Source organism: Anabas testudineus, chromosome 1 (genome assembly GCF_900324465.2).
Source record: "Anabas testudineus chromosome 1, fAnaTes1.2, whole genome shotgun sequence".
Taxonomy (NCBI): Eukaryota; Metazoa; Chordata; class Actinopteri; order Anabantiformes; family Anabantidae; genus Anabas; species Anabas testudineus.
Genome location: NC_046610.1, coordinates 27159688 through 27182810, shown reverse-complemented (window position 1 = coordinate 27182810; position 23123 = coordinate 27159688). Strand labels below are relative to the sequence as shown.

Below are 23123 nucleotides of genomic sequence, written 5' to 3'. Positions count from 1 at the left end.
ACTTGCAATGAGTCTGATACAGCGCTGTGGAGGAAGTTTGGCCCACTCATCTTTGCAGAATTGTTGTAATTCAGCCACATTGGAGGGTTTTCGAGCATGCTCAGGTGTGATGAACCAGAGTTAAGTTATATTTTAACGGGGGGGGGGGGGGCAAACACTTTCTCACACAGGGCAATGTAGTTTTTGATTTATTCAAAACCACTCACCCTGGGGTTCGTAGGTGACTGCTCTACCACTGGAGCTACTGCCGCCCCAAATAGTAATAATACTACTACTACTAATAATAATAATAATAACAATCTCCCAATTAGTCTTGGTCTTGCAAATAATTTTTAAATTAACACAAAAGTACTTACTGATTCTTATCTAGTCACAATTTTAATCATGGATTCTTGAGTATTATGTCCTTTTTGCTATCATTTTTACAACATAATTTCAACAGTAATATTATTGCTTTTTCATGCATCTGTTGTAAATGAGGTTTTGAGTTTTTATGGTGATATCTTTTTGTAGACATTTTAGTTTTATTTTAGTTTATCTTTTTATTTTAAGTCACCATTTCTGCAGCTGAACGTGCAGCTAAATTTTGACAAATAATAAAACACTGTATGTTGCTGGTACAAAAATAAACCTGGCTGTAGATTGGTAAAGCGAATTATGAGGTAAACAATGAATAAGTTAAACTATTTAGTAAAGACATTTTATTGACTTTGTACAGTTCTTACTTTATCCAACCACATATTTAAACGGGAACAGGACATGAGACTATTCAACACCAATATGAAAATCTGGACCTTTAGTCAGAAATGTAGGGACAACACAAAAGAGAGTGAACGAAAAGATTCAGTCAGGGGTTTATGGCCATGTTCATCTGGCGTCAGGTTTGATGATCGTGCTTTACGTCTTCATGGTCTGCAAGTATTTCTAGAAAAAAATTTACAAGGAAACTGGATTAGATCCAAACACTTGAGTATGAATGAGAACAAACAAATGTGTAGATGCAGTCACCCAAAAAGAGAGGAGAAAACCCTACTTCATTGGCAATCCAAGTTCGTATAACCTTCATCCTTTTGTCTGTTTTCTCAAACTAATGGACTAATGGTGTTCTGGTCTCTAAATGGCATGTGGTTGATATCAAGGAGAAAGCTAAATGTGTGTGTGTGTTGCCTACCTGTAGGTTCTCATAGTGTTTGGCAGTTTTGCAGTGGTTAATCTCTGCCTCTTTGTTTCCACTGAAGAACCGATTACACACCTTGCAGAAGAAACCTGTCTTTGGGACCAAGAACTCCATACCTGTGGAGAGAGACACACACAGAAAAATGAATGTAAACTAGCAAATGTTCACTACAAGGCAGGTGTGGTGAACAAATACAGATGCGTCTTACCAACTGGGTTGCTGGGATCAAAAGGTGGCAGTATGTAGCTCATGGAAGTTTCTGCCTTTAATTCCTTCTTCACACTCTTGTATACAGCGTTTGTTTGGTCTTCAGACTTTTTGTGCTTTCCTGGAAGAAAGATGTCCTGGTTTCACTCATGTCATTGCATTGCATGACGCTGCAAGCTTCCAATACTGCTCTTCGATTTTGCTCATTTTACACATTGTAATGTTCTCAACTTACTCAGGGATCTTAAAGATGTTCTGGTTAATGTACCTCTTACTGCAGCAAGAGTTTTTGTCTCTTTTTCCTCTTCATCCTGCATCTTCTCCTGTTCTTCTGTTTTGTCTGACACAACCACCATCTCCTCCTCAGCCTGGCTGAGGAGGATCATTGCAGCATTTTCCTCCCTATCTGCAGTCGCAACCTCTGTTCTTGGGCTGGCTGAAGAGACTTCTGGAAGGGCACTCACAGAAGGATGTTCAATGTCTGCAGTGAAGTCCAGAGTGGCTATCGGTGTGGTTTCTAAAAACAGACACAATATGAGAGATTTCAGGCAAAATGAGTAATATAAATCTAAAGTTAAAGTTAAAGCACAAAGAAGATGTCACCTTCACTAGAAAGGTCAAATCAGAGTGAGCTTGTACCTGGCAGACATGTGATCTCAGTTTCAGCTGCTTCTAGTTGACAGGTTGGCACTACTGTTTGGCCGGTACAAGACTGCTCTGGTGAGAGAGGTGCTGCAGTCTCAGTTGTTAGCTCGCTTACAGGTTCAATGTGTGGCACTTGCTCATCAGGCTTCACCTGGGTCTCTGTTGTGTCTGATGTCCTATCTGTGCTAACCTCCATGGATATGTCCTAGAAGCAAAAAATGAGAAGAGGGCTGATATAATTACACTAAGAAGATACTAATCTCAGACTAGTGGCACTAAATTTGGCAGAAAATATTTGTCAGTCATATTTTAACCATTTGCTGTTATTTTATTAGGGTCTAAGGCAGGGGTTGGCAAGCCACGGCTCCGCGTGGGTAAATGGTCTGCACTTATATAGCGCTTTTCTACCTAACTGGTACTCAAAGTGCCTTACCCCATTTGCACACACACACCGATGGCAGAGCTGACCCTACTCACTGGGGGCAACTTGGGGTTCAGTATCTTGAATAAGTCACGTCTAATGTCGAATCAAACAATGAATAAGTGAAACGGGAATCGAACCACCAATCCTACGATTGGCAGACAACTGCTCTACCTATTGAGCCACAGCCACCTTAAAATAAATCATAAGTATGTAACTAAGTAGTGTATTTTATTTGTGTTAGTTTTTTTTTTTTTAATTGTAGTTCTAGCTATTCTCCACCATGAACTATGTAAAAAAAACTAGCTTTACGACAGGTTACAGTCCTGCATAAAGATCAAATTGACTTTGTACAGCCCCGATTTGCAGACACTGTGCGCAGAGGCTCAGGAGCAGAAGTACCATCAGGTAAAATAAATATTTATGGAGATATTTTGCAAATATTCATTTTTCATTGTTTAGTGACATAGTGCATTTTTTTCCAATTTACATTTAAATTCAGGTCAAGGCTCCGATGCACGATCCGAAAGCCCAAAAGCGATATAAGGATGAAGGTTCAGGGAATTTCTGTTTTCTACATGGATAATTTAAGTTCAGCTTTTTAATTCATTTGAAAGAGACCTTCAATTCGGTGTTTTTTTTTTTTTGTTGCTGTTATTTTTTTCTAAATTTGTTCATTACATATATAAAATTCGATTTTCTCTGTAGCAAATCATGGATTTCATAAGCAACACATATAGTTGTTTATACAAAGCGTGTTATAGCGTGTTAATGTTATCTTCATTTTAGATAGATTATATTAGATAGTATTTGTGGCTCCCAGTGTTTTCTTTTCCATGGAAACTGGGTCCAAATGGCTCTTTTGGTGTTAAAGGTTGCCGACCCCTGGAAAAAAAGAAAGCATTCAGATCAGTAGACAGGAAGGCAGCGAGGAGGGTGCAGAGACTGTTGCCTGTCAGCATCAGGGAGAAGAAGGAGTCTTACAGGAGAAAACTGGAACATATCCTTCAACAAAACAACACCAGGGAGGTTTGGAGGGGCATGAGGACCATCACTGGCTACAAGCCCAGCAGCCAGGCGACTGTGGGGACTGTGGACCGAGCCACAGAGCCCACTTCAGTTCACTATCCGCTCCTCAGTCCCTCCCCCATGCAGCCACCACCCTAACAATCTCAGCTGAGCAGGTGAGAAGAGAGCTGCACCCCACAAAAGCTGCAGGTCCTGATGGAGTCAGCCCAAGGGTGCTGAAAGCCTGTGCTCCTCAGATATGTGGTGTTCTCCAACACATTTTCAATCTCAGCCTGCATCTGGAGAGAGTTCCTCTTGGGTGGAAAAAGTCGTGCCTGGTACCTGTGAATAAGACGCCACGTCCCAGAGTCCTCAATGACTACAGACCAGTGGCTCTGATATCACACATTATGAAGGCTTTTGAGAGGCTAATCCTGGAGTCCCTCTGACCTCTGGTCAATTGGAGTGGATGACGCCATCATACAGTGGCAAGAAAAACTTTGCGAACCTTTTGGAATTTCATGGTTTTCTGCTTTAATTTGTCATAAAATGTGCTCTGATCTTCATCTAAGTCACAACAATAGAAAAACACAGTCTGCTTAAAATAATAATACACAAACATTATATGTTTTCATGTTTCTATTAAACATAACATTGTAACATTGTAACATGTAAACATTTACAGTGCAGGGTGGAAAAAGTATGTGAACCCCTAGCCTAATGACTTCTCCAAGAGCTAATTGGAGCCAGGGGTGAGCCATCCTTGAGTCCAATCAGTGTGATGATATTGGATGTGTTGCTGAAAGCTGTCCTGCCCTTTAAAAACACACACCAGTTTTGGTTTACTGGTTTCAAGAAGCACTGCCTGATGTGAACCATGCCTCGCAGAAAAGAGCTCTCAGAAGACCTACGATCAAGAATTGTTGACTTGCATGAAGCTGGAAAGGGTTACAAAAGTATCTCCAAAAGCCTTGATGTTCATGTGTCCACGGTAAGACAGACTGTCTACAAATGGAGAAAGTTCAGCACTGTTGCTACACTCCCAGGCGTGGTCGTCCTGTAAAGATGACTGCAAGAGCACAGCGCAGAATGCTGAATGAGGTAAAGAAGCATCCTAGAGTGTCAGCTGAAGACTTACAGAAATCTCTGGCACATGCTAACATTTTTGTTGACACATCTACAATAAGGGAAACATCAAACAAGAATGGAGTACCTGGGAGGACACCACGGAGGAAGCCATTGCTGTCCAAAAAAAATATTGTAGCACGTTTGAAGTTTGCAAAAGAGCACCTGGATGTTCCATAGCACTACTGGCAAAATATTCTGTGGACAGATGAAACCAAAATTTAGTTGTTTGGAAAAATCACACAACACTATGTGTGGAGAAAAAAAGGCACAGCACACCAACATCAAAAGCTCATCCCCACTGTAAAACATCGCGGGGGAGCATCATGGTTTGGGGTTGCTTTGCTGCCTCAGGGCCTGGACGGATTGTTGTCATTGATGGAAAAATGAATTCCAGAGTTTATCAAGACATTTTGCAGCAAAACGTAAGACCATCTGTCCGCCAACTAAAGCTCCGCAGAGGATGGAAGTGATGCAACAGGACAATGACCCAAAGCATACTAGTAATTCAACATAAGAATAGCTTCAACAGAACAAAATACACCTTCTGGAGTGGCAGCGTCAGAGTCCTGACCTCAACCCGATTGAAATGCTGTGGCAGGACCTTAAGAGATTCACACCAGACATCCCAAGAATATTGCTACACTGAAACAGTTTTGTGAAGAGGAGTGGTCCAAAATTACTCCAGATCGTTGTGCAGGTCTGAGCTGCAACTACAGGAAAGTGAGGTTTAGTTGAGGTTATTGCTGCCAAAGGAGGGTCAACCAGTTATTAAGTCCAAAGGTTCACATACTTTTTCCACCCTGCACTGTGAATGTTTACATGTCATGTTCAATAAAAACATAGAAACATATAATGTTTGTGTAGTATTATTTTAAGCAGACTGTGTTTTTCTATTGTTGTGACTTAGATGAAGATCAGAGCACATTTTATAACAAATTAATGCAGAAAACCATGAAATTGCAAAAGGTTCACAATGTTTTTCTTGCCACTGTGCATCTTTTCCATCGCACCTACACCCACCTGGACAAGTCTGGGGGCTTAGTGAGGATCTTATTTTTTGGTTTCTCCAGTGCATTCAATACCATCCAGCCTGCACTGCTGGGAGAGAAATTAAAAAAACATGCAGGTTAACACTCCCCTGATTTCCTGGATCATGAACTACCTCACTAACCGTCCGCAGTACGTCCGCCTGCAGAACTGTGTGTCTGACACTATGGTCTCTAGCACTGGTGCTCACAGGGGACAGTACTGTCTCCATTCCTCTTCATTTCTCTTCACCCTGTACACCTCAGACTTGACAGTCCTGTCATCTTGAGAAGTTCTCTGGTGACTCTGCAGTTGTAGGATGTATTAAGGGTGGAGATGTCACAGAGTACCGTGGAGTGGTGGACAGTTTTGTTGACTGGTGTGGTCTCGACCATCTGCAACTCAACATCAATAAAACAAAGGAGCTGGTGATAGATTTCAGGAAATCTGGGAGTCCTGTCATCCCTCTCTGTATACAGAGTTCTGTACATGTTCTGGGGGTGGAGCTGAACCTTCTACATGTTTTAGCTGAGAGGAGGATACTGTCCAAACTCTTCTCAATTCTGGACAATCCTTCCCACCCACTGCAGAGTGTGCTGGCTGGACAGAGGAGCACGTTCAGCCAAAGACTTTAATATTAAATGCTCCGCAGAGCACCACAGGAGATCCTTTCTACCTGTGGCCATCGATCTGTACAATTCCTCCCCCATCTGTAAGGGGTGGGGGAAGTGAAGTTGTGCGTATACTTGCTGTCAATCCACAATAGGCTATAAATATAGACCCATTTTCATTTATCTATTTTACATATTCTGTACAGCTCCGAACAGCCGCATTGAGCCGTAGGGTCTCTGGTGCCTGTCGTGGCGGCAATCCCCGAACTCGGTGGTGGACACCGGAAGTAAGGGAAGCCGTCAAGCTGAAGAAGGAGTCTTATCAGGCCTGGTTGGCCTGTGGGACTCCTGGCGCAGCTGATGGGTATCGGCAGGCCAAACGTGCCGCAGCCCGCGCGGTCACAGAGGCAGAAGAAGAAGTTCGGGAGAAGTTCGGCGAGGCCATGGAGGAGGACTATTGGTCTGCCTCAAGGAAATTCTGGCAAACCGTCCGGCGCCTCAGAAGGGGAAAGCAGTTTCCTGCCAACACTGTTTACAGTGGAGGTGGGGAGTTCGACTGGGGACATTGTAGGACGGTGGAAGGAATACTTTGAGGATCTCCTCAACCCCGTCGATACGCCTTCTGCTGAGGAAGCAGAGGCTGGGGACTCAGAGGCTGACTCGTCCATTTCCCTGGTCGAAGTCACTGAGGTAGTCAGTAAGCTCCTCAGTGGCAAGGCACCAGGGGTGGATGAAATTCGCCCTGAGTACCTTAAGTCTCTGAATGTTGTAGGGCTGTCTTGATTGACACGCCTTTGCAGCATCGCGTGGAGATTAGGGACAGTACCTCTGGACTGGCAGACCGGGGTGGTGGTTCCTCTTTTTAAAAGGGGGACCGGAGGGTGTGTTCCAACTATAGGGGGATCACACTCCTCAGCCTCCCTGGGAAAGTCTATGCCAGAGTGCTGGAGAGGAGAATTAGGCCGCTAGTCAAACCTGGGATCCAGGAGGAACAATGCGGTTTTCGTCCTGGCCGTGGAACACTGGACCAGCTCCATACTCTTGCCAGGGTGCTCGAGGGTTCATGGGAGTTCGCCCATCCAGTCTACATGTGTTTTGTGGACTTGGAGAAGGCATTTGACAGTGTCCCTCGTGGCATCCTTTGGGAGGTACTTCGGGAATACGGGACCCTTTGTTAAGGGCTGTTCGGTCCTTGTATGACCAGAGCTTGGTTCGCATTGCCGGCAGTAAGTCAGACTTGTTCCCGGTGCACGTTGGACTCCGACAGGGCTGCCCTTTGTCACCGATCCTGTTCACTACTTTTATGGACAGGATTTCGGGCGCAGTCAGGGGCCGGAGGGAATCCGGTTTGGGGACCACAGGATCTCATCTCTGCTTTTTGCAGATGTTGTCCTGTTGGCATCATCAGACCGGGCCTCATTCTGCCCACAGTGTACCAACTGCTTTTCATCCCGTGTCAGTAGGGATTGGCTGTCATACAGCTCTCGTCTCTGAATGTGTGGAAAAGTCTGTTATTTGCTTGCATTGTGTCTGGGGTGTTTCTGAATATTTTAGGTTGCTTTCAAACCTTAATTCATTTGCTTTGGTCTGAATCAGTTAATGAGTTTGTAACATTGCAGCAGTTTCTCCTCGGTTCGGTTTCGTTTCACACCGAGTAAAAATCCAAGCCAACCTAAACAGGTCACTGCAAACTACGCGAGAACGTCCTCTCCGCTTATTGGTCAGATGTTTCTGCCTCGGGAACAGAAAAGGTAAATACAGGAAGAAGGTGAAGTGTTGTGGACTACTGTACGTTGTAGGGAGATGAGTTCACTATGAATTTATTATTATTATTATTATTACTATGAATGTTAACACAGATTGGCCATGTTGATTATTGTTTATTATGTTACATCGCCTGCAGAGTCATCAGACCTGGTGTCTGTGAGACACTTCACCTCCTCACATCTCCAAGTTTGTCCTCCATTAATCAGACAGCATGTTTTTGGAGGACAAACAAAAAAAGGAAAATCTACACACTACACAAAGTCCTCAAATCATGAGATTTATAGCGTTTGGTCCCGTTTTGGTTCGGTATGCGTTCTCATCAGGAGGACGGCACCAGAGTTCGCTAAGTGATGCGGATCGAGACCACCTCATTTTGGGGGTCTCCTGTGCGGTTGTTTTGGTGCGCACTCGAGTGCGATTGCCGTGTTCACACCAGACAAAACGAACCGCACCAAGAGGGAAAATTTACTTGAATCCGATTTAATCAAACTAAATCCTGTAGGTGTGAAAGCAACCTTAGATGTAATTCAGATGCTGATTTGGTCACATTTGTCTAAAACACTGACAAATTATTGTTAGTACAGATTTTTATCATCACAGATGATAATGGTTCTGTTTTAGTTTTAACCAACCCAAGCACTGTCTCAGGCAGCTCAGTAACTGTGTAAAGAAAGGATTTAATGGGATAGGTGATCTGAATGTACCCCTGCAGTGTCCAACTGGACAGATGTGGGACCATCCTCTCCTCCCTCTGTGGTTTCCATGGGAACAGTGGGTGAAGGAGAGCTAGGAAGCTCTGTCACATCTCCTACTTCATCTACAGTCACAAAATCGCTCATGTTTAATGGGAACACTTCCTCCTCATCCACCTGATGGCAGGACAAAACATGTAAAGGGATAAAAGACATGAACAAAGAAGAGAAACGTACCTCTGTCATTTTCTACACATTTTGACTTCTCACCATTTCAGTCTCAGGCTTTGAGCTTTTGTAGTCTTCATCCCTCCAGGAGCTCTGCTTATAGCCCTTAGACCTGAAAGACCCTGATCCAGGAAAACCTTCACCATACGCTCTCTTTCTCTCCCGCCTCTCTCTTTCCCTCCCCTTCCACTCTCTTCTTTCCTCCTCCCTCTTTTCCCATTCTCTCCAGGATCTTTCATCCCGCTCCCTCTCCCTTTTGGCTCTCTCCACCTTCTCCCAGGCCCTCCTCTCCTTCTCCCTCCTCTCTCTCTCTTTTGTCTCCTTCTCCTTTCTCGCTTGCCTCTCTGTCCTCTCCTGTCTTTTTTCCTCCTCCTCTGTGTGACTCTTGGCCTGCTCCTTTGTCTCCTCTGCAGCGTCTTTGCTCTGCTGTGTCTCCATTTGTGTTTCCTGCTGTTCTCGACAGCCAGAAGCTGCCCTGTTGTTGGGCTGGCTGTCGATTCTTGTTCGACACTCCACAATCAGTGCATTAACCATTTCTGGAGTAACCTGCTGAAACAAGAATTAAAATTGACAGTCTCAGCTGCTCAGGAAAAACAATAACTAACACTTTGAGATATTAATAAACTAACACTTATATTTTACCTCTTGCACATCTCTCTCCACTAAAGCTGCTTTGCCATCAGAGCTATATGGTTTTGTCTCTTCCTTGACTGGAGTGTCATTTCCAGCTCCAGATTCTCTGACTCTTTTTTCCTCTTCTGATGTCTCCAAGCCATCCATATCTTGTTCTGGTTTAGCATGTGCAGCCAAAGAGTTGGAAAAATTGCTAAGCTTGTCTTTTTTGACCTTGCTGTCACTGGTCCTGTTTTCTTCCAAAGTTTTGTCTTCATCAGCCGTCTTCTCTGTGCTGTTCATATTCTCATTTTTCCTATCGTCATCTTTTTCTATCCTTTCCCAATGAGATACAGCATTTTCTTCATGTGATGTTTCTGCTTTGTTGGCAGCTACTGCTGTTTGGCCACTTTTGACATTTGTAGGTGTAACCTGTAAATGGACACAAAGAGGTACTGTCACATAAAAGACGATGTCTGAAAGGAAATAATGCCAGCATGAGCATGAACAACTGTGTCATTAAATGTAACTAACCTCTGATAAATCAGCATATACAGCAATGACTTTTGCCTGTGCCTTGGGATCCGGCTTGCGGGAGAAGAACAGTGGGTTGTTCTGGATGATACATGGAAATGTCTGGAAGCGTTTGTAGACAGATAGGGCCATGGCTGCAGTTGCCATCTCACAAATAACCTGAGGAGAAAACGGACAAGAAATAACGGCTGATTCTGAGGACATGACAGATTAGCATGTTTGCAGTTGCACAGATACACAACCCTTACCATGTTCTTGAGCACTAGGGTTTTGATGACTGTACCAAAGCGTCGAACCAGTTTCTGGACCTCAGAGGAGGCAGATGGCGTTTCGGGAACATTACTGATCACCAATAGGCTGCTCCAGGTGACTGGAGGAGGTCTCTCCTACAGGATGCAAGTTACTTCATTAACCTTATAATTATATACAGACCATTAAAGTTGGTTGAACTCATTCTCACCAAAGGAGTAATAAGATACAATTTCACAGGCACTTGACTTTGTGCACTAGTTTTTCAAAAGATAAAGCAAAGATCATTCTGAAAAGGTGCTTGTCTTTGCTTATCTAAATCTAGAGAATGCATCTCCAAAGAAAGAAATTATCAACAGTATATAACAGGGAACAGCAGCTGAATCATAACAATCAGCAGCTGTCAGAAAATCAGGTTTATGCAGAGAACACAGTATGTCAAGATTTCTTACTGTACCCTTTATTACTGAACCCTTCCAGCCACAGCAACACTTAAAATGGGAAGCAGCTGCAGGATGTGATGTCATGCAGTCACTTTGGTAGTAGCAGCTTTATTTCAGGCAATTACTACAAATATTCAGAGTTTCAATGTGCCCAATAAATAAAAGTCACTAAACAGAGAAATACTCTGGTAGAAATACTCACTAATGGGTCCACTGATCCCACCAGTAAATTGTAGAGAGCCACCTGTGTAAAGAGTGTTTTTTAGTATTACCTAGCTCTTTTTCTTGTTTGACACAAATAGGAAAACAAAAATAATACATAATACACAATAATACATTCTTTGTATTCATTATTTTTATATATAATTAGAGACTGAAATTACACACTTGAAGATGTGTCAACAAACATTAGATAGCAACAAAGGATATAAAGATGATTAATATACTGTAGTTGATCTGGGTTAATAAAAGGAGCTGTACCGGAGTGCTGAGGCCAATACGCTGTTTCAGATGAATCATCTTTACTTCTGAGTCTTTAATCTTCGCAGGCATGAAAGTGTGGACTTTCACTATCCCTTGAGCAGTTTCAATGTCTGGCACTGACATGAGTACCTAAGATACAAAGAGGGTGCTCTTACAATAGTTTTAACAGTCTGTTTCTTTGGGAACAGTTACCCCAGACATTTGCCTAAACTAGGAAGAAAGCAAACTAGACAGAATAAATAAATAAAACCTAGGCACTTGCAACTTGCACTTTTATTTGTGTGTGTTCTCCTCTTCAGAGAGAACTGCGTTGGCACCAACCTTTCCAATTTCAGCTGCTATGATGATGTCAGATGGAGTTCCAAAGGGCTGGACAAGCTTGATAATGTCACTCTCTGACCAGTCGCTCTCAGGAAGTCCTGTGATCAACACCATGCCCTTCTACAGGAGATATTGTGTTTGGACATAAGAGAAATGTCTCATTAGTAATCCTTTAGAAATTAGACATTAATTGTAGTACAATAGTATAACAGACAGAACTAAATGCAAATTTAGTACAAATGTCTATATCTAACCTTTTGGAATTTCATGGTTTTCTTCATTAATTTGTCATAAAATGTGCTCTGATCTTTAGACATGAACATGAGCATACTTTTTCCACCCTGCACTGTGAATGTTTACATGTTATGTTCAATAAAAACATGAAAACATATGTTTGTGGAGTATTATTTTAAGCACACTGTGTTTTTCTATTGTTGTGACGTAGATGAAGATCAGAGCACATTTTATGACAAATTAATGCAGAAAACCATGAAATTCCAAAAGGTTCACAAGGTTTTTCTTGCCACTGTATGTCAAACAGCTTATTTCACGAACATCCAAAATAGGCCATTTGATTTTGCATCCTGATATTACCCGGGTAATATCCAGACATGATCAGGGTGCATGTGTGAAAGCAGCTTCAGTCTGTGTTACAATATGTGTGTATGGCTTAGGTACCTCATCAGAAGTCTTCTGGTCAGCCTCACCTCCTACAGTGGGAAGTTGAGGGAGGGTGGGAGGGGAAATAAACAGCTACTATCAATATATTTTCTTAAAAAGAACAACCTAGTACAAGGATGACATCACAGATTGATCAAGTAGTTTTAAATGAATTGAAGTTTGTGATGCAGTTAATATTATTTAGTCCATTTAGACCATTTCTTAACGATGATTTAAATATGTTAGTACTGAATTTCACTCATGCAGATTTTTGGAAAGAAGTTTGTTTTGTCCTACCTAAATCTTTCCCTGCACCACCCTTGTCTGGTTCTGGACCAGGTTTGCTGTAAAGGTGCAAACATTCACATGTGAGAGCAGTCAGAGGGGATTTAAAATTGGCAGGGTGGGTGTGCAGGAAAATGGAAAGTGTCACAAACCTGTTGTTGGTGTGAATGAAATGTCCACCATCAGGTTTCTAAAAAGGAGTAAGGATGCATTTGTGTACATAAGACTGCATACATGTGATCTATATTCTTTCAAATAAGTTGTAAATGAAAAGCCACTTGCAGCTACCAGCATGTATTCTGTATTCAGCCTTTTTGTGGACGCTTTGTGATATCCTGTGCATCATTGGGTTATACAGCATATGCTGTCTATATGTGTGCATTTTTTTCCATCATACCTTGGCTACTGAAGCAGTGATCTGCTGGTCTCTGATGAAGAGATTTGTAGAATCAGCTAGAGCCTGGGCATCTTCAGCCCTCACCATGCATACAGATGCCTGCAAGAAGGGAAGTGATAACGTGTTGATGTGGGACAATAATCTACAGCTAGAAACCTTCATAAGCCCTTTCTACGCTTTACAGTGCCAATATACGCACACATACCCACACATTGCCACACGGAATATGTGACCGTAATTGTTTATGATCCTGTTGTGGTTCAGTGGTCCCCAACCTTTTTTGTGCCACGGACCAATTTAATGTCAGACAATATTTTCACAATCTGCCTTTAAGGTGTGGCTTCATTGATTCATTAGAGAGCCGGTCGCTGCATATTATGCAGAGTGGGCTTGGTGCGTGGGAACAACCTGTCGCAATAAATCCATATTTCAAGTAGAACTCCTGGTATTGTCTGTTAAATGCTTTTTTCTAAAAGACGTTTGTTTTTTCTTCATTTTGTTTACTTGGGGGTTTCAGTTTAGCGGTAATGAATTATGTGTTACTGGCCGGAGCATCCCCTTTAAGAAGGTAGCGGATACAAGTAAGACATGTGACCGAGGCAAAGATCATTTGCCTCGGTCACATTCTTGACATGGATCAAGAGTGAGTCATAAACAGATGTGGAGGAGAGAATCCAGTCACCGGTGCCAGTCCGCGGCCTGGGGTTTGGGGACCGCTGTTGTAGTTGACGCATCAACTGTGTTTTGAGAGCAAATACACTGCCCATGAAAAAAAAGTCACCACCTGGATTTAACTAAGCAAATAGGTAAGAGTTTCCCACTGGAAAATTACTGCATGGATAAATATTTTTCAGCTGGCAACAGGTTATTTAGCCCTAACTAATGTAGTGAGTAGCTTTTAATTTCTTAAACAACCATGTCGGAGGACACATACTCTGGTCATGTAAGAGATGTCAATCTGTTTCAGAAGGCATGCATCAAGAAAGGAAAAATATTTAAGTGATCTGGCTCTTCCATCATCAATACAAGATCTTGGTGAAAAATGTATGCAACTCTGGAAGAGAAAAATGTGACATTGCAGAACCTTATTAAAATGAGGCCACTGTGAACGAATGTGTGTCGTAATCAAAGCTAAAGGCGGTTAGGTGCAATATTAGAGTGTGTGACTTTTTTTTGGGACGGGCAGTGTAATTTCTAAAAAAATCTGATCTGGGTACCGGGGTGTGTAAAATACACAGTGGACTGCCTTTTATGGCTGTGTTTAAAAGTGCAGAATAAACAATATGGTGGCATTTCTGTGTAAAAAAGGCTATAGTCTGTCATATTCATCACTGTTGTGAAGAAGAGTGTAATTAATACTTAAGTGTATTAATTGCAGAATACATCAATAACCATGTTACACTTAAATGTTACCTTCTGTCCTTCGTTCTTCTCGCTCTCTTGCTCAGAGCATGGCATGAGGATCACGTTGTTGATCTTGCCAAAGGACCCAACCAAGTCAGTAACTTCCTGTTCTGAGGCATCGTTTGGAATGCCTGTCAGATAAACCAGGTGATCTGCAACAAACCATTCTTGGGATGGTTGAGTCACCACTTTTTTCTTCTTCTTGGCTTGTGGAGACTTAGCAGACTATAAACAAGTAAATTTTGGTTAGATGCAAGAGAAGAAATGTCTATGTCAACCAGAGTTAAACCTATGCAAGATGTTTTACTACTTCTTTACTACTTCAATCAACAGGGAACAGTACTTAATTTTTTTCCCCAAGGGGATTAATAAAGTATAAATTATCATTATTATTATAACAGTGAGATTTCTATGGTTATGGTTAGGCTTAGGCTTAGTATGGTTGTACCTCAGAAAAAATGCCAGCTTACCAAAGCTCAAACCTGTTAGGTATCTTCTGTCTCTTCTGATTTACACAGCTTAAGTGAAAAACACCTACTGTTTCCCCAGCCTTGGCACTAATTTTATTCACCTTGGGTCCAGTCTTTGTCCCGCTCTTAACAGTTCTAGTGATGGACTGCGAGGATCCATTTTTAGAAGAAGATGGATGTCGATTGGTTTCGGTGTCGTATCTGGCTGCATCATCATATGGATGCTTCACACCATTACGAGAAGAAGTCCCTTTAAACATGGAGGATGTGGAGGACAGAAGAGCATAAATAAACAATGTGAATGTGTGAAGATTTCCAAATGGTGCATTTTAATTTAGTCAATTTGACTTGATGTTTTGGCTTATTTATTTGCGATACGATCAGCTGTATGAGAATGCTTTTTTTTTTATCATACAGACATTTCCATCCAGAAAGCTGACTAGCTGCAGTGGCAGACTTACAAACCCTGTGGAGTCACAGAGTCATTAACACGATGGTCACCTGTGAGTTGTTGCCCTACCTGGCTTTCATGGGTGAATATGTGACCACCTGGGACATGGTGTAAACGACTGTGAAAGCGAGTTAGTGGTGATCAAACAATTATCACTACTACTATCATTACTAACTACGTGGTTTGTTCAGCTAATCAGTGAAAAAAACAAAACGAAACAAAAAAAAAAAACACGTTTTAATCGGAGAAGGTCTCTAAATAACAACATTTACACTGACAAACCTGATGATTCCCTGTCCCTCTTCTCACACCGATGATCTCTGGTATGTGATGTGGTGGTTTGATGCAGTTGAGATGGAGTGCGTGGGCCAGAGTAGTGGTATTCAAACCTGTGTTCTTAAAACAGCAAATTAAATAGGTGAGCAAACACTACTTGATCTGAGTCATTTATTTGAAGAGCCAATATTATCCAAAATCTACTTTTTTGGTTATTTTCGTACACATATATGACTCTCAGATGCAAGTAGACACACACCAAGTATGTTAGAAGTGCACTCCCTCCTTTTTTTCTTTTTTGCATTTTCTTGTTTTGTGGAAATTAGTCTTTAAATTTCTCACTACTGCAGACTCACTATAAAAACGGCAAAATGGTAGCAACACAAAGTAGAAACAGTACTCACTTATTTCCATCCTCTTAAGATCTAAACAAATTATTTGTTTTTAGTGGAGCAGACAAACCAGTCTGTGTGTGTGTGTGTGTGTGTGTGTCACAAATTTTAACTGGTTCGTGGGTGCTGCATTCACTTCAGGACAGAAGACGGACTGATTCTAACAGACTATGACCTAAACCTGGGTCTAATTCAAAGGTTTGAAGCCGTAAGTATTGAATTGTAGCCACATTAGTTACATAGTAATATAAATATAACTTATACGGCTAATGTGGCTAACGTTAGCTTATCTCAGACTGATGCAGAAGAAATTTAATTACACATCGGGGCAGTCAGGATGTCCTAGAGACATTGTGTGAAACTTTTAAAATTATTTTTATAGCAGTAGTGGATTGGATGGTGTTAAAGCAGCATTTTTACTTGACCCTGCTGCTGTTTCTTTGCAACTTTTGAAAGTTTGAACTTCAATCATGGTTCACAAAGCTGTGGTCACAAAGACTGAGGCGGAAGCTTCACCTCAAAACCAGTTGAATTTGTTCACTTCCTGTTCACAATGCACATAACAAAACATTGTTTTAAAGAAAAACAATGGTGCAATCTTGACAGCTGATATAGTTTCAGTATCAAAGTTTAAAATAAACAATAGAAATAGAGATTTGCAGAAAATTTGCAGAGTTCTAGACAAAATTTCCCCACTTTGCCTACCCTCCAGCATGTGGTCTACCTGTGTAGTGGTGGTGGCGAGGGTGACCATGAGGGGAATAAGGCCTTCTGTGTGTCCTGTGGGGGACGTCCTTGTGTTTGCTGTGAGGAGGACTTGAAGGAGGAGAACAAGAGAGCGATCGAGATATAGAATGTGATGGAGAGCCATCCCTGGGATCCCACAGAGCCCAGCTGCCATATCGTCCACTCCGACTGAATAAAAGGTTTGCACATTGACAGACGTAAGCAAGAACTTCTAGAGAAAAGAAACACCCAAAGATCCAAGATGTCTTTTCAAATGGTTAACCAACACAACCGCAGTGTGACTGGTTGTATATGCACAGTCAAGTTAGTCAAAATGTCTATGACCAGCCAACTGAAGGTAATAACTGGCAGCAGGTTATGGTCAAAAACTATTTGCCTGAAAGAAGCAAGAGTCCAACTGACCTTGGAACATTTGGTTTCCAATCAGGATACCTTCAGAGAGACACAAATATCTGTTAGAAAGTCATTCAATACATGCATACTCCTAAACTCTAATAATAAACGTCTTCAAATGTTTCATATCCACACATTCCCTATACCAGTTGTTCCAATACCCAGTTCTCAGACCCCCCTGCCCTGTTTCTTTCCAACTATCTTCGCCGCACTGCTGATTACCTGAATCAAGATAAAGAATACGAACCTTTTGGTATTTCATGGTTTTCTGCATTAATTTGTCATAAAGTGTGATCTGTTCAAAATTATTAACAAAAACAATGTGCCTACATTAATAACACAAAAAAATTCAGATCTTTCATGTCTTTATTGAGATCAACCATAGCTAAAGGAAGTGCTTGGTTAAGGTTATTGTTGACAGGAGGTCTCCCAAATCTGAACTGGGAACCTTGATAGTTAAAGGTTCTGCCTCCCATTCTACAACTGGAAACTCTAGGAAGTTAAGCAGTTATTGGGACATCCTATCAGTAATGAATTACAATAGTCCAGTCTGGAAGTAACAAATGCATTGACTAGTTTTTCAACAATCACTTTGGGACAGGATGCTTCTAATTTTGACAATAATCCTCAGGTGGAAAAAGGCAGTTCTAGATATTTGTTTGAATATATGTCGTAAAGGAGATATCCTGGTCAATAATAACTCAGACATAGTGTCTCTTGAGATTTTTACGACCAAACAAAATAACCTCTGTCGTGACTGAATTTAGGAAAAGGAAACTGGAGGACAGCCAGGCTTTTATGTCTTTCAGGCATGCTTAAAGTTTGATTAATTGATTGGTTTCTTCTGGTTTCAGAGATAAATATAGCTGGGTATCATCTGCATAGCAATGGAGATTTACAGTATAGAGTGTTTCCTAATAATATTGCCTAAAAGCAAAGCACAGAACCTAGTGGAACTCTGTAGCTAACTTTGGGGTGCATGAAAGACTCATCATTAACATGCCTTAGCCCATATCTTGGGCTTATTTAGATATTATTAAACTACCTTTTCAGGCTAGGCAAGATTCATTGTCTGCTTTAAGCTACGAATTTGTGAATTGCACCATGAAGCTAGCTTCCTCTGATTCACTACCTTTATTTTCAGAGGGGGAACAGTAGCAAGTATTGTTCAGATTGAGGCTACAGTATTATAAACAAGATAATTATTTTCCATTAGCACTTTTATGGTTATTCTCAATAAAAACATGAAAGATCAGAATTTATTTGATGTTATTAATTTAGGTACATTGTTTTTGTTAATACTTTTGACTTAGATGAAGAACACTTTATAAAAAATTAATGCAGAAAACTAAAAATTCCAAAAGCTTTTTTTTTGCCACTGTACACCTCATCAGGTAATCAGCAGTGGGTGGGACAAGGATAGCTGCAAATAATAAAATCTGCAAAAACGACTTGAGTGAGGTCCTTAAGTTACAGGGTCCAACTTGACCCAGGGACTTCAATAATAGTTACTTGTAGGTCTAGTTCAGCTAGTTTCAGTTCTATAGCTTTTTAAAAGCATCTTTGGTCTTTTATTTCACTGCTATAAAAAACTGCTTTTTGAATGTTTACTAATAAGTAAATATACATAATACTGAACATATACAATCAATGCACTCAACTGCTTTATGAAACTTCTTGAATCTTTACAAGTGACTAAACATAATACTGAACATATACAATCAATGCAATGCTTCAGCAGCACATTAAAAATGTCCTCACTTGTTGCGCAGATCTCTGCAGGCAGCAGTGTGGTTCACAGTGTTAATATGGTCAACCCAGTCCTGGAAAAACAAAAACAGAAAACAAAACAAACAACAACAAATGAAAGAGAAAGATGTCACAATCACCCCTGAACAGCTTAGTTTATTTTTATTTATGTTCTTGGTAAACATGTTCTGTGTCCATTCTACTTTCTGCTTCAATGTAACAAAATCTTGAAGACTAACACACTTCATACAGTATTACAGGCAATTATTTTTAGTTTTCTTTTTGTAAATCCTGATTAGTTAATTTACTATTTTTCCTTTTAAAAGGACACACTTAATACCCCATTATCTCGTTATCAACCAATCTTTGTTTAATAGTACTGTCATAGCATGGTATGAATCACTTATTATGCATTCGAGTGTGCAGGCACAAGCCGTGCAGCAGCCTGTTGCAGTTGCCCTTTTCCTTGTGATGTCTTTTCCTTAATTTCTTTTCTTTTTTCCATGTAGATACGTAACTATTTTTAAATGATTTCCCTTTGGGATTAATAAAGTTTTTTGAAACTTGGATATTAAGGTATTTGCGGGTAAACAACCTTAACTAGGCTATGACATGCAACTAGTTGATGATTATTGGACTTTTTATTAACCAGTTTACTTCTTTATTTTGTTAATCACTTTTCTATCACTAGGGAACATTTGTAAACACTGTAATGACAATGATAAGGTGAAAGAAATAACCGGTCCCCTTATGCCAGCAACGCTTAAGTCCAGAGTCCAAACCATATTAAAACATATTATTCGCAACAACAATAATACTACTGCTACTTCTAATAATAATAATAACATCTGAGACCATCAAAAACTCAGAAAACAAATTCATTACTGCTGAACTAAGAAAATGTTATCCTTTAACAATTGTATTTGATGATGACCACACTGATGATGGGAGGTGGGTGTCACTGGTTGGAAGACATAACTTCCATGTAACTGACTAATAACCTTGGTTCTGATGAAAGGAATTCAGACCAGGATTGGTGAAAAGTAAAGCGTTAATTAAATTGCCTGTGTTTTATAAAGAAGAAAAAGAAGTGTTGTACACATTTACACAAAGCATTTACATAAGTAAAGGATTTGAAAAAGTGGTTCAGCATAGTGCAACAAAACTACAAGATAACCCTTTGGTAAAATGAGCACAGCACATATACATGTAGCAGATCAGTAATACGATTTCTCCTCTGGCCTGCTATTGTGATACATGTTGCTGTTGTTTTATTTCTTTTTTGTAACAGTGTCTCAGAGCAGACAGAACAGTGAGAGAAAGACGGCTGGCAGAACAGAGCTCCTCTTACCTAAATTTACTAGTCTTAAATATGTTGCAGTTCAAAATGACTTTTTTAGATTTCTAAAGGCAACCTGATGTTTCTGTTTGGTCTTTGGGTAAACTTCTTTTAATTACGAGGAGGAATCACTTCTTATAATGATCCTTCCTTCCATCCAACAAATGAACTAAATTTGTAAAAATGACAATAGAAACCCATATACATAACAAATAAGTTTTCTACATAGTCAAAGTCTAACTGGGGACCCAATTACTAGAATTTAAAAAGTCAGTTTACTTGAGAAAGGCTATAGTAACTGGGTTACTAATGTGCATGTAAATGCACACAATGTGGGGTACAAATATCTGGTTTCATGCTTTCAAAGGGAACAAGAGCAAGCTAGCACAATTAGCATTTATTAATTGGAACAATTGGAACATTTCAAAACAAGAATTTTTTACTTTACTTTATATTTAATGAACTTAAAAAATAGAATGCTCTTGCAATTAACAGGAAGTATTCTTGCTCTGAGTCCTTAGTCGTGAGTTATTACACTCATGTATACCATATAAATCTGATGTTAAGTATCTTATAATAACAAAGAAAAATCTTGAGCTCAGTGATCCCACAATGGTGGAATGAGCTGCCAAACTCTGCATGCTCAGCTACCTCACTTTCAATATTTAAAAAACAGCTAAAAATAGAACTCTTCCACATCTTCCTTTGCACTTAAAAAAATAACTTTTCTACTCTTGCTTTGATGTTTTTTCTCCTTGACTTAGATTTTGTTTGCTTGCCTTGTTCTTCACTTGTAAGTCGCTTTGGATAAAAGCATCTTACGTAAATGTAAGTATCTTTGAGCAAAGTTACATTTTTCAATTACTACTGCCAGACTTGCATTTACTTCTTTTTACTGCAAAAAATAACAAAACATTTTGTTATTTATTCAGGGAGTCCAAACATTGTAACATTTTCTGGCTAGACAACTAGATCATTCAGACCAGCTGTAATAACAATGGGAATCTATGTCAATGTTAGAATCAACTGATAACTACCTTACAGAAGATTATTTCCTTCAGGGAACTATTGTAACACTAGTGTTGTTAACTCACCTTTTCCTGATCACACTGTGTGTGGCACAGGGAGCAGGTATGGGGATACACCTTGGGAGACACAGCTGAGAAATCACTTATCATGGTGGGTGTAGGAATCTTCTTGCCACTGCTGACTGGTTTTGAGTCTAACAAGGATGAGGCAGAGCGTCTTGAGCAATCCTCGCTCCTGGTTTCAGATGATGGCCTTGGTTTAGGTCTGTCACGTCTATAGTCTTTATCTAGATTACGGGCTTTTGATGATGGAAATTCTCTCACAGGTGATTGACTGCTCTTGCGATGGTCGCTACATGTCCTGCGATAGTCCTGGTCTCCATGCTTACTTGGTTCAGTGTGCTCCAAATTAACCTGCCGCCTTTCAGTTTTATCAACTTTTGCAGCTGACGATGAGGACGACGAGGATGGGTACATTTTAACTGTCCGTTCGCTGGAAAGCAGCTCTCTTTTGAAAGTCTCTCTGGTGCTACTCTCTTCATTTGCCCGACTTGCATGACCATAGTCAATAACTTTGCCTGCTGTCTGCGTAACAGTAAGAAGGCTGGGAATTTCTGGGGACTGTGAATCTTCCAATGGTGAAGAGTGAGAAGTAGGCAGTGGGACATCATGGATGTTGTGTGAAAATGATGAGGAGGAAGTGGAAGCCACAGTTTTCTGGTTGCCTGACTTGTTGATTTGGATGTCACGCAGTATAAATGGTAAAGTGTCTGGGGTTAGTTGATCATCAGGGTAGTGACTAAGCACTTCCAAGTCTTCATTTGAAAGTCCAAAACTAGCCAAGATACTTCCTGCACTCTCTGGTGTGTACAAACTCTGACCATCCACACTACCACTTGCAGCACCAAGGAGGTGCCGAGCTTGAGATGACGGTGAGTCACTTACAGGGGCAGTCCAACTGGGGATAATTGCTCCGGTGTGGCGGCTCTGAGGCTGTTGTTGGGGCCCCTTGTGTCGTTGTGACTGGTGGTTAGCACTAGGTGGAGCACTTGCAAACAGTTTAGTTGGAGGTTGGTAGCCTGACCAGTCTACTCCTTGGCTGACAGGCTGATGATTAGAGCTGAGTGTTACTGGATTAGCACTGTAGTTTCCATGTTGACAGATTCCAGCACCTGAGCCTTGGTTCTGATTTTGGTTTGATTGGTTCATGTGGTCAATAAGGCGATGGTCCATGTCCCTAGCACACCGAATAGAAAGAGCTGACTCTAGTTCATCAGGAAGCTGAGTAGGACGAGGAAACTGGAATCCTATAACCTGCGACAACATATCACAGGGAGACTGATTCTGATGTAGATTTTGTGGCTGATGATGAGGAAGCCTCGGCCCATTAGAAAAGGGCTGTGGCCCCAGTTGCTGGGAGTGATGATGGTACATGGCAGCAGGAAGATATGGTTGGGTGGTTCTGTAGGTTTTGCAAATTGTGTCCACGTTAAATAATGCTGCTGCAGACCTGTTGTTGTGACACTGGCGAACAATAGTTGAGGTTGCTAGAGTAGCAAGCTGCTGAAGAGCAATTTGTGCCTGAGTCTCAATCTGAGCCAGCTGAAAAGCTGACACTGCAGCAGCACCAGCCACGGGTCCAAATATAAAATGGGTTCCTCTGGTGCTATTGGCAACAGAGAATGTTGTGCTGGGCTCCAAACCAAGGGTAGGAGCAAGGTGCGAGTTACTGTCTGTGTACACAACGAGACTGTGAGGTGGAAAGCAAAAATATACTGTTACAGATGAACAACTTTTAGTTTTTCATGTCAAAAGTAGTTTTCAGATGAAGTCCTTTTTCCCCAAGTTGACTCAGTCCTGATTTGGTTTGTAATTTCTTTTCTTACATTTTTTTCAGAACATAATGAAATATGGTCAGGTTTGAGACCTTTTCCTGTAGTCAAATGTGCCATTTGTGCTTTTCTTTCAGGAGAGGAAAGT

The 23123-nt window shown here is 40.9% G+C and overlaps 1 protein-coding gene across 3 annotated transcripts; it reads right to left on the bottom strand.

The window, feature by feature from the left end:
* Positions 1 to 684: 684 nt before the first annotated feature.
* Positions 685 to 22918, bottom strand: LOC113162016 (zinc finger protein 638-like). 3 transcript variants are annotated; one of them, XM_026359949.1, is made up of 24 exons: positions 21210 to 22918; positions 18789 to 18850; positions 17037 to 17066; positions 16612 to 16802; positions 15502 to 15615; positions 14870 to 15018; positions 14308 to 14523; positions 12895 to 12993; positions 12650 to 12687; positions 12510 to 12556; positions 12231 to 12262; positions 11553 to 11672; positions 11229 to 11360; positions 10951 to 10992; positions 10305 to 10442; positions 10057 to 10215; positions 9553 to 9954; positions 8953 to 9459; positions 8695 to 8859; positions 2024 to 2234; positions 1653 to 1901; positions 1386 to 1505; positions 1172 to 1293; positions 685 to 924 (listed from the first exon to the last, which is right to left on the bottom strand). In XM_026359949.1, exons 1-24 carry the CDS (start codon positions 22575 to 22577, stop codon positions 898 to 900), a joined length of 4740 nt encoding a protein of 1579 aa, XP_026215734.1. In that variant the 5' UTR covers positions 22578 to 22918; the 3' UTR covers positions 685 to 897. The 3 variants fall into 3 exon arrangements, with proteins under 3 accessions (XP_026215734.1, XP_026215735.1, XP_026215736.1); XM_026359950.1 differs by having other exon boundaries at positions 8953 to 9456; positions 21210 to 22602; XM_026359951.1 differs by lacking the exons at positions 685 to 924; positions 1172 to 1293; positions 1386 to 1505; positions 1653 to 1901; positions 2024 to 2234 and adding an exon at positions 7549 to 7713 and having other exon boundaries at positions 21210 to 22602.
* Between the last annotated feature and the right edge of the window lie 205 nt (positions 22919 to 23123).